Below are 16,193 nucleotides of genomic sequence, written 5' to 3'. Positions count from 1 at the left end.
CCCTCTCTTTTAAAAAATAATACTTTCCGAGTATTTTAAATAATTTATTTCCATTCCCAACGGCAGCCTCAATCTAGAGTGTTTCTATTATAATAGTAAGAATCCGAAGCTACAAATTTTTGGGTCAAACGTCTCAATGTTGAATCGTATAAAGTAGATCCAAATTTTTAAAACTTTGTAACTTTATTTCACATGCTGTTGTTAAATGTTGGTCGATTATTAATTTTGTACCATTGCATCTTAATTTTATACATCTACTATAAACAAACCCACATAAAATGATTTAATATTGTTTTAAATCATTTTGTGGGTTTAATTTCATCCACAGCCAAAAGCATGATTTCAAGGGGAATCAAACCTTGCAGTTAAAGAAACGTTTTGTCTTGTTTTCCTCCACACAGAGACAAATTTAAACTCCATAATACTATTTTTTATCGTTTTCTTTTTAATTTTATTTGAAAAAAATTATCAATATCCGTTTTTTTATTCAGTGTCCTATTTTAAATTTTTAATATTACCCTTGTTTTCTAATAAGTGTCCTATTTCAAAATTTAGAAGTATAATTATAATATTCTTCCTATTTTATCCTTATTTAAAATTTGTTTGAATATAATACTCAATAAGGTTACAAATGTAAATGTCTTATTTTATTGGTATGTGTATTTTGATGACTGAGACACTTAATAAAAAACGAAGAGAGTAATCTAGAACTATTGAAATGACACTTCACATCTGATTCATCTAATAAATAGTTCCGTAATAATAAACAACGCACAACAACAACGAGGGATAGTCGGACAGAGAGACATCTAATCTGCTAATTAATAACTAGCCCATCCGCCCAACGTCGTTGTTCCAACAAAAAAAGGGTAAAGATTATATAGTTCGAATCGAAAACCAAACTAAACGCGGTCGTCGTCGAGGGCGGATGTGAAAAGACGAAAATACCCTTCCCCCCCCCCCCCCCCCAACTTTTTGGTGGCCAAAGCTAACGTCCCTCTCGTTATGTACAAACTAGTCAGTGATGCAATTCTGAGAAAGCTGAGACGATATATTAGTGGCGGAATTCTCAATCGTTTGATTGCTCTCTGTTTCTGAGATCGAGCAGCTGAAGTCCAGCACATTTGCAGGCGACGGCGTTAACGACCCCGACGCCGTCGCCGCCGCTTCCTCCTCTTCCGCCTCCGCCATCACATCGTAACAATGCTGCAATTCCTCCTGCAAAAAAAATAAAAATAAAAATTATAAAATCAAATAATGTTGAATACTAATTAGTTTGCGTTAGTATATACGGATTTAATTTAATTTTGGACCTTAATCACATAAATGCAGCTGCAGATGGCATCTCGGAATGGCTGAAACTGCGTTGGCGAAAACTCGCGAGATGCTAAGAGCACGGCGGAGGCGGAGATGATCGACGGCTTGTACTCGAGTAGTTTGATATCTAATAAAACACAGAATTAATTATTTTTTATTTTGTTAAAAAAATTGATTGATTGATTGATTGATGCGAACCGTTCTGAGATTTCAAGATGATTTGAGTTCCTCTGTTTTTCAAGGCTTGGATTAATTCTTCGTCGTCGGAGTCGAAAAAGGAGATGAAATAATTGAGGAACGAAAACGGATTAACGGAACGCATCCGCCATTTCAGAGCTCCGAGGATCAGCATCTCCATTCTCTCGATTGTCAGAGAATTAAACATTAAACCTCCATCATCCTAAAAAAAAAAATTAAAAAAATTAATTTCGAAGAACAGACACGCAATGCGCGTGTGTGGAGAGAGATAATGAGCTGCAGAATTTACCATGAGATCGGAAACGGAGAACTCTGCTTTCCTCATTTTCAGTGCTAACGAAATGCAGGAAACCGCAACTAATCGGAAGATCCATGGCTTTCCATCCTGCGCCACCGCAAAAAATTACTTCATCAGAACTCAGGCTTCGATTAGAAAAAAATAAAGAAGAAGCAAAAAACAGCAACGTCACCGGAATGGAGTGAGCGGAGAGGAAGCGATCCATGTAATTGACGGCGAGGTAAGGGAGGAAAGGATCGGATTGACGGGAGATGCGGAAGATCGAGGAGGCGATTTCGCGGCGTTTGTAGGTGGATGAAATTAAGGTTTGGATGTAGTTGGTGGAAGGCATGTGATCAATCTCTATATCGAATAGTGAAGGGAAAATGTCGTTTGATGGTGGCAGTGGATTCTCGAGATCAAACTCCATTGATAGATTTCTCTCTCTCTCTCTCTCTCTCTCTCTCTCTCTCTCTCTCAAGCTCTCTCTCTCTCTCTTTATATAGTGTTTATGGTTTGTTTAGAGGGAGCATGGAGGGGAGGGGGTGGGGTGGGGGGGGGGGGGGGGGTAGTAAATGGCAAAGAGGAAAAGGAAGAGAGGTGCTGTCCTGTTTTGAAAAGAAAATGTGGAGAGAGGAGACTTCAACTTCACTCTTCACTCTTCACTCTTCACTCTTCACTAGTCTTTCTATCTAACTCATTGGAAATGAAATTTCTTTATGTTTATTTTTATTTATTTAACTTACTCCAGATAAAATATATCCACTTTTAATTGACAAGAATTTTAAAAAAATGACTGAATGTGTTATGAGTGGATTAAATGTGTCACTTTATTATAAATGAAAAAATTTACTAAAAATAGACTGGATACATTTTATGCGGATAGTCGAAAATGACAAATTGAGTACATTTTATGAGGACGGATGAAGTACTACCGTATCCACGAAATATCTTTGTAAGGAGAACAGACACGAATTTTAAGAAATACTAATTATGTATTTGGTGAGTAGAAAAAGAATCCAATAGATTAGAAAAATGTTTAGTGGGATTAGGGATTTAATGCTTTAATTTAATGACTTATGGCTCAACTAAAATAAAGGTTGTGGGTACATTAGTGATAATATTTGTAAATATAAGGGAATTGTAAGGTGATGATTAGTGAGATTATTTTCAATAATAAACTAAGAATATGTATCGTGAACGAAGGAAAATGAAAAATTAGGAAGATGTTTCGTGGACAAGAAGGGTACTACTTTTTGGTGTGGGGTTATTATCTGATCTTAATGACATGGGAGGTATAGTTAGATGAGTAACACTTAAATATGATATTCGAACCTAAGATTATAAAAGTATAATTGTTTTAATTGTAGTTATTTTATAGGTTAAGTGCAATCGAATTATAATTTTTATGTTACTTGCAAATTTTATTGGATCCTAATCCTCTATATATGTGTATTTTTCTATAATCAATGGAGGGTTGTTTAGAGAAGTATTGTATATTTGTTATATTAAATTATTAATGTATTATACAAAAATTTCGTGTCTAAGATATTGGATTTGGTGAAGAGGTGTAAATATCCCTTTGTCAATTTGTATATATACTTTTGCCTATTTAGGAAAATTTCTACTTTAACCTATTCGGGAGTATACGGTTAATTTGTATATTATTATTTGCAATGAAAAATATATTGATTATGATAATTTTTGTTTGTTTGAATGAAATTTCTTATTGCAAAAGTTGCTTTTTTTTTTATCGTGGAAGGATAGTGCTTGTTTGGTATGTATGTAAACGAGAAATGCTGATTGAAAAAAGTTAGAATCAATAGAATTGAGTTCGAGATCTTTAACTTCACACATTAATCACGCTATCACTAACTCAACGCACATGCATATTGTGATTTATTCTTTTAATTATTTATTAGGGTAATTTGTTGGATGTTGCATAACAAAGAAAAAGTGCAAATATTATGTGCTTTATTGTGGTTGAAGATGTTCAAAGGAGTTTTAGTACAATCACTATTATTCTCATAATGATTATATGTATAAAATCATATGTACGTGGAAACATCTTATTGATGCATGTCTAGATTTTTTGACTTCTTGTCAATAAAATAATATAATTCAAAATTCCCAAGATTTTGCTTTCTCATTTATTGCGTATTCTTAAATCTTAAGCTATTTGAACTACAAATGAATAATTCGGAAAATTAATTTATTGTAAGTGCTAGATTGTGTGTGTTATGATTTACATTTCTATATATGTAGTTTATTAACACCCTCATCAATTCTAAAGCTTTAGTTGGGCATTGCTAATTTGCTATATGTTCATTGGCTCAATGTGTTATTTTTCTTAATTATTCTCAATGTAGCCTCAATGTGTTTTTTCTTAATTATATTAGATTTTTTAATTTCTCGACACACGTCTATTTTTTTTAGTTTCGCCTCGAATGAGCCAAATTTAATCAAACAAAATTCGAATCTTTTTCGCTCCATGCATTGCGAGGATTCCTATATGAGGCTCACGTACGTGCCCGTATTGTCTGAAAAAACGCCTCAAACATGAAAAAGAAACCGAGAAGGCTCGCAACGCCTAGATTTTTTACCGCGAAACACGCATTAATTCATGCTAGGGTACCTGAACACCTAAGTACCATGTTTATAAATGAAAACATACAAGAGGAAGTAAATAGACAAAAAAATAATGGACCCCAAATTTCTCCTATATTTGTCATTAGACTAAAAATCCAAAGTTACACGAACTCTTTTATTGTCCCTTCCCACATATAAAACACACATATAAAGCTACTACTATTCTACTTGATAGAATACATAAACCAAAAAAAGTGCCCCTCTCTTTACAAATGAGAGACTACAAATTTGTACTATAAAATCTTTATAGTTTCTAGCATGTATTGCAGTGTGACAGCTTTAGATTATGGCCATTTTCCCAGAGCCCAAGATCTTAACTAGGACAAGAATTTTAGGAACTTTGTAGAAATTCTCTATGATTGGAGTTGAAACAGCCCTAGTGTCACCACCCCCAAATTACTTACATAGAATTTTTTTTAATTAATTTAATTTACTTTTTAAAATAAAATAAAATAAAATATAGTTATTTTTATTGTATTATCTACATTATAGTTATTTTATTTTATGTAATTTTTTTATTTAAAAATTAAATAAAAATTAAAAAATTAAAAAAATAAGTACAATATAGACAATACAGTAAAATAAATAAATCCTGTTTTTGTTTAAAAATAAATTAAATAAATTAAGATTTTTTCTATTGAATTAATTTGTGAGTGGCAACAATACGACTACACAGATTTATTGTTCCGAAAATGGTAAGAAGATACAATCAATATTAATGTAAATGCATCTTAGGGTACAATCATTTAATACTCGAATTCTCATGTATCGCTTTTTGTGCGGACAACTTTCATTATTTAAAGCCGATGGAAATGCAATTCGGAATTTTATATAGTTATATATATGTCACAAATAACAAAATTATCTTGTTGAATTAGGCCAGGACAGAGACAATTCGTGCAGTCCTTCATTATCAAATCATGATATATGTTTTCAGTATTATATTATCTTATATATATCTATACATACAAAGTGTATGTTTTTTTTAAAAAAGTATATAATTAAATAAATAATTCACACGCAAGACATAAAGGTGAGAAAATAACCGCATGCAGGCGGGACCACTATCCATACAAATTAAAGGTGGAAAAACTACTCGCACATAGACGAGACCACTACCCACACAAAGGTGAAAAACCTACCCGCACGTAGGCGGAATTGAATCCAAGACCTCTAATAAATTAGAGTTTTTGAGTGCCTCAATTTTGCTATTTGAGTTAAGTCTCATTGGCTATATATACAAAGTGTATTGAATGTCAAATATTTTATCATTTCATAAATTTTAATTCAAAAAATATATAAATAGATCGATACAAAGAAAAAAATAATTCAAAAATAATTAGTCTAACTCAGAATCGAGTGAGTTAGTTTGATTGACATCCCAATGAATTGAAATCAATCTCTAAATTGTTTCAATAGACATTTAAATATTAAATGTCATTCTATCTTAGTACTAGTTATAAGAGAATATATCCAAATCTTTGTCCATACCATAGTCACAACTTAATTCTATCGACCATTTATTAGAAATATTTATAGATATGTTTATGTTGACCACGAGAAGCAAACAATGCATTATATATTTAAATTTAATTCATAAAATTTGAGGTATGGTCCCATTGTAGTGAAATATTGCACTAATTAAGTGTACACCTAACTTTGACATAATTCACCACTCTAATGAATAGTTTTGACTTATGTTTTTTCCTTAAATATTGATAATTATGTGATGGCATTTTCTTCACCTTCTATTTGAAAATAATAGTATAGGCCCATTTTGGTAATAAAAAGGAGCTAGTTTGTTGACTTTGTCCATCAACTTTGACCTAGTAGTTGATAGGAAAACTATCAACGTCTTTTAATTAACTCGAAAGGTATGATACAAACTCATAAATAGAGAAAATCATAGTGGCTATGCCGAATTATAACATAAATTGGAGGAAATAGTAATTAAATTGAATAATAACATAAATGTGACACGAAGATCCTAAAATAACTATAAAAATTAATTTCTATAAAAAAAAGTATAAAAATTAGTTTTGAACTACTTCAACGACCTTCATTTGACAAACGGTGTAATTGGCGTGCATCGTAACAAATAGAATATGTATATATATCACTCAAATATATCAAACTACAATCATGAATCTTTACAAAAAAATAAACTTTTTTTAGAAGAAAAATTAAACTTTAATATAACACAAATTAAAATTACTTAAATTAAACTTTAATTAATATAACACAAATTAAATTCCGCGTCCTATTCCGTCGACTTTTCAAGATTTTCATCACAAAAACTTAATCTTTCTTTTATGAATTCTTCACCCAAAATGAAATTTCTAAGTCAATCAACTCTAAAGTTTTAAATAAAGAAATTAAGAAAAGGAAAAATTGCACTTAAATACACGAATTTTCATCAAATCCTAATTTTGTACATGAATTAAATATTTTGCTTCCAACATTTCCATTTGTTCCGATTTTCACATGATTGTCAATTTCTGGTGAATTTATTAGTGTCATTGTGGCTACTTCAAGTGTCAAATTAATGCCACCGTGACAAAGATGGACGTAAACATCCAATAACATCATTTGTTTAAGCCATGCATGTACGTTTCAGACGTCTACTTCAGCATTAATTAGAGGCAATTTTTCATTTGTGTGAACTACATAATCTTTAACTCATGTACAAAATGAGTGCAAGTTCATGTATTTAGATGCAGTTATCTCTTACGTGTTAGGAACTAACATATATACGCAATCACGAAAACAAAAAGAACACAATAATCGATTACTCAGTTCGTCTCTAGAAGAACAATATAATTAACAAGCCAATAATTTTTTTTTTCACTATAATTTTCGGATATCAGATACAATATGAGAACAACTATTAATTAACTCGAGTCCCAAAACCTAAGTTCATAAAAAATCCTCTATGGCTCAAAAACGAACTGTACGGGAATCCTCGGAATCAGATTCTAGTGTTCAGTACCTTCAGACTCTATACTCTGACGTTGAAAAAACATCATCAAAATTGACACCCCATTGTAGAAAGTCCAAATATTTGGATTTTCCGGCGGAAAAGTAGTGTAGTACCACTTATAACGAAAAAAAAGGACTAAAAGTGCATGATTAATTTGTACAATGATCGTAAATTTTCTCTCGTCACATTTAATTTTCCTTTATTGATTATGATCATGACCTCTAAATGTGTACATGTCTTGGTCTTGCTTCCTTTGGATTCTGATGGGAAAATTGATGAAATAGGAGTAAATAATTAGATGTTGTCGTAATATAATATAGGGAAAGTCATAATGAATGGGGAGACCCAATGAGAGACAAATAAAAAAGAGAGAGAATTGGGAAATGAGAAGAAGAAGAAGAAGAAGCCAAGCACCTTTTAATTTATAAGTTTTTCATTGCTTCAAAATGCCATTGAACATCGTTCCAACACTTTCTTTTTTCCTTCTTATTTTGATACTTGCCATTCTCCTACGTCTCACCTTTGTCTCTTCATTTCTAGAACAAATACATATACATATTTATATAAACTCTCTCTCTCTCTCTCTCTCTCTCTCTCTCTCTCATGAATTTGAGAAACATATCTATATGTATGCATGTGCATGTATATGTTTTAATCTTTCTTTTTGGAGTGCATGACTTCTTTTATCTATTCTATGATGGAGTGTTCTCATCTTGCTTTGGTAGGAGAGAAAGTTAAAGCAAGAATCTAAAATTGCTTAATTACCATATACTTCTTCTAATCTAATAAGGATTGATCTAAGAAAATCATGGACAAGAGGAGGAGGCTTTCACCATTGGGGTAAACAAGTGGTGGAATGGGGAGTGAGTCTTGAAGTCTAAGGTCTTAAATTCGAATCTCATTTACGCTATTTAGGTTAAGATTATTGTATTTGATTTTTCGAGTGCTTTATTACAGGCTTGACTTGTTTAGTTAGTCTATATATAAGAGATTTATTTATGCATTTTGCAGTAAGATTTTGATAAATAAAATAATTATAAAAAAAATACTTCCTCTGTCCACCAAAGATATGCCAGCTTTACTTTCGACACGTATTTTAATAAAATGTGAGTGAAGTTGGTAGTGGAGTAAGGGTCTCACTTTAAATGTGAGTGGAATAGTGTGAATCCTACTGCTAAAAATGGATGTAGCATGCATATTTTTTGTGGACTGGTGAAAAAGAAAATTGTGACATATCTTTGGTGGACGGAGGGAGTACATATTATCCTCATCCTTAAAAAATAAAGGTGCTATTTATTTATTTATGTACTTGAAAAAAGTTATGGTGCGAAACTGTGAATATATTTGTGCTTTTTATTTATTTTCCTGGAAAAATATTTGTGCTATTTTTTTAAGGGATATTTGTGTTTCTTTTAAGTGTTCGTATAGAATGATTGAATGGTGACAAAAACTTAGTACCATTGATAACGAGGCGACAATTACGTGTCAAGAACCGACAGACGGCCACGATTATTTTCGAGAACAAATTTCCAAATTTTGATTTGAAAATGAAAAAATATATGCTCCATCTGTCCCATTTCATTTGGTCTAATTTTATTTTTGGGTCGTCTTATTCGACTTGGTTTGTCTATATAAGAAATATAGTTCTATATACTTTACACTACAATTTTACTTTTTTTTATAATTGTACCGAAAAAAAAAGATCGAATGAAGTGGAACAGAAGAAGTATTATTAAAAAGTGGTAATGGGTTTCCGAGTCGATACATTACTCTATTATAGTAAAAAATATATATGAATAGAAAATTATAGTTCTATAGATAAAAATCCGAAAATATTAATCATTTGGACAATTATACTCTTACATGATTTACACGAATTTGTGTGTAATCAAAATCTATATAACAATGTAATTTATATTGTTACACGGATCTTGATTATACGAATTCGTGTAATAGTAATTAAAATTGTGTAAATCGTGTAAGTGTGTAACTGTGTAAATACATAATAATCTAAAATAATTATTTTTTTTAATATTTTTTTATCATTATAGTTATAATTTCCTGTTACCTCTCGTGATTTGCTAACTCTCTAAATCTATCTACTAATTAATTAAAATCGTATATATTCAAAATTTGATCCCTAAAGAGTCGTTATAATGAATCTAAGACACGTCGTTGCCAACTACCATTATGTTTTAGAAATCATATATATGTACCCTTTTAAATTAATTAATTAAAGACACGAGGCAAAGCCCTATTTAGTTTATGGAGACGTCTCTATCTTTAGATATGCTATTTCTAAATTTTAATTTCATGTAAATTAAGTTGGAAATCTCGTTAAGCCATTCATATACGCAATCGGTACTTCTTGAATTCAAACTCGTAATCTTTTGAAATTGTTGTGACAGAATAAGATTATAGAGCACAATCAAACAGAAAACGTAAAGAAGCCACATATTTCACCAATTTGGCTACATCTACGGGCAGAGAGGAGAACATATTTTATTATGCGGCTAGGGTTACAGATTACAGATCTCAAATATATATAGTACTGAGATAACACTACTAGAAAAACGCTCATAGATAACGGATTTTATCCGTTATCTATGAGCAAAAAAAGCGTTGTGTATAGTGGTGTTATCTATTCTATACGTCATAGACAACGGTTTCAAAACCGTTATGTATAGTAGCATAGATAACGGTACGATGTGTCATACATAACAGTACGCATCCGTTATCTATAACGGTTATACATAACGGTTTTTCACCGTTATGTATTAACATTTTTCCGTTATGTATTAATTTTTTTTTTATTTTTTTTTATCATAGTTAACAGTTTTTTGCACTTTTTATAACGGTTTTTACCGTTATCTTTGATAGAATACATAACGGTTTTTCACCGTTATGTATTAAGATTTTTCCGTTATGTATTATTTTTTATTTTTTATTTTTTATCATAGTTAACAGTTTTTTGCACTTTTTATAACGGTTTTTACCGTTATCTTTGATAGAATACATAACGGTTTTTTGCACTTTTTATAACGATTTTTTGCACTTTTTATAACGATTTTTGCAATTTTTATAACGATTTTAACCGTTATCTTTAATTAGAATACATAACGATTTTTTGCACCTTTTATAACAGTTTTTTTGCACTTTATATAATTGTAGTATATTTTTAAATTTTGCAATTTTTATAAAACGACAAAATGATAAAATCAACGATAACAATATTATATATCATCCAAAAAATTCATACATTATTATACAAATGAACCAAATATCAAGTATACATCATCATTGCATATTCCGATTCAAAATTGAAAATACCAACTACCTTATAGCTAAAACAAAAATCTATCATACTACGTATTCTAGCACTAAGTCCTCAAGAACTAGTTGCTCTTTCCTGAAATCCTTCTTCCTCATGAAAGTACTCTGCAATAGAGATTTAGTGAAAAATGAAGAATGACCGTTACCTTCAGAATACCTTCAGAATTATTAAAGTGCATCAACAATCTTGAAGCACCAGAGGGGTAACCAAAAATCACCATCAAGAAAATACTTTACCAAATGGTGGTGAATTCAGGATTATGACGAGTTGAAAGGCCTTCATTCCGGAAAATCCTTCCTATTTCATATACTTTTTCAAATCCACCAACCTGTCAATGTCAATCAAAGATGACTTATGACATGTTAATTGACAATGTTGTGATGACTAAGAAGAAGAATGGGGATGAAACCAAGCATTGGATACAATAGGAGAGTCAATATCTTCTGAACAAACCTCACCAGCATTCTCTTTAAATGGAGCTCAGTTGCGATTCGTAGATACATATCTTGCCCAAGAGAGTTATGGTATGTAATGAAAGGCCTAGCTTCAGCACCACCAGCTGCGCCCTATACACAAAATCAGCAAAGAACAAAATGTAGATTTTAAGCAAACTTGAATGGAATGCATTTAGTGATGTGCTAAACAAACTTTATTTCTCCTCAAAACTCTCTTGGAAGAAAATAAAAGAGTACCAAAAAGATGTTTAAAACAAAAAAAGTTACTAGGAAGTACAAAATGAAAATTATAGGGAGAAAAGGGGAGGGAAGGGGAAGAGAGATGAGTAGAAACGAAAAAAAATCAGAAAAATAATTAATGAAGACATATATATGTATGTGACACCACTATTGCATGAATTCTTAATACCTGCAGAACTGGAGTTTCAACTTCAATAAAACCAGCAGATTCTACTGTCTTCCGTATTTCTGATATTATCTACTCGGAGAAGGCTAAAGTTAGCACCTCACCAGGTGGAATTAGAAAACCATGCACATGGAAATCAGATAGAGAGAACAGAAGGAAAGATAACCTTAGCTCTTTTCCTAAATACATCAGCTACCTCAGGATTGGCAATCATATCTACATACCCTCAAGAAAAGAAACCAGGATTGAGTATCCATAAGCAAGATATCAGCAACAATCGTTAGAGTTAGGGATATGCAGATTTCTCCAACACCTAATTTGTAGACTATAAAAATAGGAGGTGGCTGCATGCTGAAGAATAGTATTTAGAGTTAGTTACCTTTACAAGAAGAAAGAATAATATGGGGAAATTATTCCATTTTGCTGACTACTATAACTACTACTATAACTACATCTTGCTGACTCTGATTTATTCCATTTTGCCATAAATGAAGAGAAATAGATGAGAATTTTCAGGGGTTCTTAATCAGATGAGCGTCACGACAAGTGCAACTACAAAATGACAAATCATTGCAGTATCCAATTTATGAAGAACTAAGGAACCAAAGAACCCTGATTAACTCAGCATTTTTCGTCTGAGCGCATGAAGTTAACATCAATACGCTCCCAAGATACTTGATTAAGACCTCTAATCATCTCCTCTACACACAGAATTTCGAAGTTCCTGTTAGCACTTAATAATCACATGAACACTTTATCTTACTCAAACACAACACACACTAGAGTGTAGCCAACCTTCCAAGTCAATAACCTGTGTTCCAACAGCAGAGGATACTTTATTGTTTACATCTTCAGTTATTCCCTGTTCTACATGGACGATGTGAGGATACTTCATATCATTCACATGAAGACTTTCCTGTAGAAGAATCAGAGGAAAAATGACTATCACTTCAACATTTCATGAAATAAGAAGAGAGTGTTCGAATTGGGAAAACATAAACCTAACCTTTGGTAGTTCGTTTTGACGGCGGATTGATGAAGTTCTCCATCCCACCACATCTTAGAAATCAGTGAAGGCAAATGTAAGTTTATCAAGAAGGAAGGCAAGAACTTTTCTGCTACAAGAAAAAGGATCATAAACTATTTAAAGGATACGGTCATAGTTTGCGTTGGCATATACCACACGGTGGTTGAAAGATCGTAATGCTGATCTGCATATAGGGTCAGAGTTGTTAGAAGATAACAAAAGAGACTTCATTTGCTAACAAGTGATATAAAGAGTTTGTGCTGCCAAAAATCGCATACTAACATGAAATGAAGGTCAGCAGAGTCATTGACCATCTGAAGCAGGAGTGGAAGTTTCCCACCATCATTATCCGTAAGGAAAAGATGCTTCCCTGATCTTCCAGTTAGCTGTGCAGAGAGTTTCGAATAAGTAACTAGAAGTAACAACAAACACCCAATTCATTGAGTCTTTGATAAAAGCTAAATATAGAACAAACAACAGCAGGTTATAACTTAACAGAACCTAAACCCACCCGGCCACCCGTGGCGCAAAAATCTCATACATAAGGAATCAACCAAAGCGTCCAAAATTATAGTAAAACAGCATCAGAAATCCGTAAAGCATCAATGAAGCAACACCACCTCATCAAATACACAAGATACAAAGCATAAAATTGCATTGCTAGACAGGAGTCATCTGACAACAACCCCTATTTCTATCAAAACCATCGAACATGACGGCTAAAGCTACTACTTTATCCACAATGTAAGATAGAGTTCATTTCCTACCACATAAACTACAACCATAACCCATAAAACCGACGCCCACAAACTAGCATATACTGATTAACGAAAAATAACTACTCCACTTCTCAAATCAAGAAATCTACCTCCGGAAGTAGCTCAGTGTCAAACGAATGCAGATCCAATAGCCCCGGGCTACTCTCATTTGGCCAAACCAGCTCCTCGCCATTCTTCCCGTGAATGCCCTGGCAGCGTCAACGGCTCCGCAAACAAATCGCCTCCACTGTACGTTCTTTGCGCCTGCACACTCTTGTACATTCTCGAACCCTGACCGCCTCCATTGTAATATCCAAAATCCTAATTTGAATAAAGCAAAAAATAAACAAAAGAAAAATCAGAAAAATCAAATATCTGAGTTCCAGCTCGTGGAATCAGATCTGCGCAAGTTCAAACCCACCAAAATCGTAAAATCGCCCAAACTTACCTGAGCTGGAGGAACCGCATTGTTCGAGGACTGTAGATGCTGCAGGCCAGCTGAAAGAGAGGGCTTACCGTGTGCGGTGTGCGTGAGTTGCCAGTGGACAGACGGACGGCGGTCTGAAAAGGAAGCGGCGCGGCAGATCGTGGAGGCGCGCGAAGACTGGAGTCTGGAAAACCCTAGCCCATCTTTTTGACCCGTTTCTTCTCTTCATCACAGCCTGCCGCCGCCGCACACTCGGCCAATAAAACACGCCGGAGCAAGAACGAAGGCGCGACGGAGGCAGACGGAGCTGGATGAAGGCGCGACTGGGGGAGCTTGATGAAGGCGCGGCGGACTCAGGGAAGGCGCGGCAAATTGGGATTTGGGGGGAGGCGAAATAGATAGAGAAGTGTTAGGGCTGTTAGGAACGAAAATCTTTTTCCTTTTTCTTTTGTTTAATTTTTATTATTCAATTTTGGTATTTAGGTTTCTAATAATATTTTCAGATTTTATTTAAGTGTTATTTAATAAAAAAAATGTTATGAGTTTTTTTTTTCTCAAAGTCTATATATAGGAATAAATTCAGATTTTAGGATAAATAATTTATATGTTATTTTTTAATATAATATAATATAATTTTAAAAAAATTAATAAAAAAAAATTAATAAAAAAAATTATACACAACAGTTTTTAGATACGCTCAAAGATAACGGTTCCAAAACCGTTGTAAATGACTCTTATACATAACGGTTCTTTAACGTTATGAATAAACCGTTATAAAAGATGGTCATAGATAACGGTTACATAACGGTTTTGTAAACCGTTATGTATGCAACTAATAGATAACGCAAAAACATAACGGTTTTTCAAAAACCGTTATCTATGGAAATAGACAACAGTACATAGATAACGGATTTTTTCAAAACCGTTATCTATTCCTAAAAGTGCGCTCATAGATAACGGTTTTTGAAAAAAACCGTTATCTATGTACTGTTATGTATGTAAACTTTTGTAGTAGTGTAAAACACTCAAATTGAACTTGAAGCCAAAAACCCCGTACATTTTCTCCGAAGCGGGAGATTCAATACTAACTTATTATATTCCTTCGATCAATAATCAATTTACAAAAAAAAAAAAAAAAAAAAAACAAATCGTTTTCGCGTGTGGAAAATTGATAATTTTGGTTGTCCTATATTTGTTGATAAGTTGGAAATGATGATGAGCGAAAGGACATGTGAAGAGTTCTTTTGAATTGGGATAATTTATTCGAATATAGGAATGAATAATTGAGTGGTGCTACAAGATTCATCGAAATAGTAATGTATTTAACCTATGTCCAACCTCACATGACAGACCACATTTCAAGCTCTAACTTTACCTCATTCAATATGAACAAAATCATTGGGGAATTGGTTTTCTAGTGGGCCCATCTTCTATTTTGAAATTAATCAAAACCCACATTGTCATAATTTGGTTATAGCACATTTTTTTCCTTCTTATTTAAAAGACGATAAATACTCCCTTCGTCCCATTATAAATGTTTCATTATTTTTAGGAATAGAGATTAAAAAATGTGTAAAAAGTAGATAAAGTGAGTTGATGAAAATTATTTAAATATTAGGTATAGAGATAATACATATTGTAAAAAAAAATGAGACATTTATAATGAGACAGAGAGAATAATAATTTATCATTTCTCCCTTATAATACTCAAGCTCTCAACTTACGAATAGAAAAGAGAAGCATTTTATTAATTAAATTGTATTTTTTTTCCCTCTATCACACATACCTAATCCATTTTTCACGCGTACTTAGAAAAACTCATAAAAATACACAAACTTTATTAGTTGTTCATTTTTTATTTCTATGAGCCACATAGGTGCCATGTAGATGCCATGTCATTTCCAATGATCTGTGTAGACGCCATGTCAATTTTTAACTTGGAGAAAATCAAATCGAAGTCGAAATTGATCAACTAACAAAGTCCGTATATATATATTTTATTTAACTATTTTAAGTACGAATCAAAAGTGAATTTTAGCCAAAGTCAGTATATTTATATGTAATTATTCCTTATTAAAATCAGTGTCATTCTCGAATAGATACTAAAATGTGAAACGGATGGAGTATTGTGTATAAATTTGTTAAAATTTTATAGTGGGATTAGTATGATTGATGGTGGTTAAATTTGAATATATTAAATGGAGATTCGGAATTTTAGAGATTAATGATTAGGTTGATTGCATTTACCTCCGAATACCGCTGGTGTATGTATTGACCAATTGAATGCATATACCATCTAAAAGTGCGTGCTGATATTCAAATAATAAATATCATGTCACATAATTGATTTGGTTACTTTGAGGAT

General features: G+C 32.4%; 2 protein-coding genes across 4 annotated transcripts; both read right to left on the bottom strand.

The window, feature by feature from the left end:
- Nucleotides 1-711: 711 nt before the first annotated feature.
- Nucleotides 712-2,281, bottom strand: LOC131009286 (putative cyclin-D6-1). Its single transcript, XM_057936580.1, has 5 exons — nucleotides 1,986-2,281; nucleotides 1,805-1,900; nucleotides 1,516-1,717; nucleotides 1,314-1,444; nucleotides 712-1,218 (listed from the first exon to the last, which is right to left on the bottom strand). The coding sequence occupies exons 1-5, from the start codon at nucleotides 2,220-2,222 to the stop codon at nucleotides 1,015-1,017; spliced, it is 870 nt and encodes a 289-aa protein (XP_057792563.1). The 5' UTR covers nucleotides 2,223-2,281; the 3' UTR covers nucleotides 712-1,014.
- An 8,386-nt stretch (nucleotides 2,282-10,667) lies between these two features.
- LOC131009310 (lysine--tRNA ligase, chloroplastic/mitochondrial-like) lies at nucleotides 10,668-14,057 on the bottom strand. Of its 3 annotated transcripts, none has more exons than XR_009096421.1 (11): nucleotides 13,850-14,057; nucleotides 13,512-13,722; nucleotides 12,926-13,029; nucleotides 12,772-12,827; nucleotides 12,623-12,675; nucleotides 12,412-12,532; nucleotides 11,783-11,832; nucleotides 11,620-11,688; nucleotides 11,209-11,321; nucleotides 10,992-11,083; nucleotides 10,668-10,859 (listed from the first exon to the last, which is right to left on the bottom strand). XR_009096421.1 is itself a non-coding variant. In XM_057936607.1 (11 exons), coding segments are annotated over exons 3-11 (582 nt in total). In that variant the 5' UTR covers nucleotides 12,958-13,029; nucleotides 13,512-13,722; nucleotides 13,850-14,057; the 3' UTR covers nucleotides 10,668-10,858. The 3 variants fall into 3 exon arrangements, 2 of the variants coding, with proteins under 2 accessions (XP_057792590.1, XP_057792591.1); XM_057936607.1 differs by having other exon boundaries at nucleotides 11,214-11,321; XM_057936608.1 differs by having other exon boundaries at nucleotides 11,214-11,321; nucleotides 13,918-14,050.
- Between the last annotated feature and the right edge of the window lie 2,136 nt (nucleotides 14,058-16,193).

The sequence above is a fragment of the Salvia miltiorrhiza genome, chromosome 2 (genome assembly GCF_028751815.1).
Source record: "Salvia miltiorrhiza cultivar Shanhuang (shh) chromosome 2, IMPLAD_Smil_shh, whole genome shotgun sequence".
Classification (NCBI taxonomy): domain Eukaryota; kingdom Viridiplantae; phylum Streptophyta; class Magnoliopsida; order Lamiales; family Lamiaceae; genus Salvia; species Salvia miltiorrhiza.
Note: the sequence above shows the minus strand (reverse complement) of the source record. Positions and strands in the feature narration are given on the sequence as shown.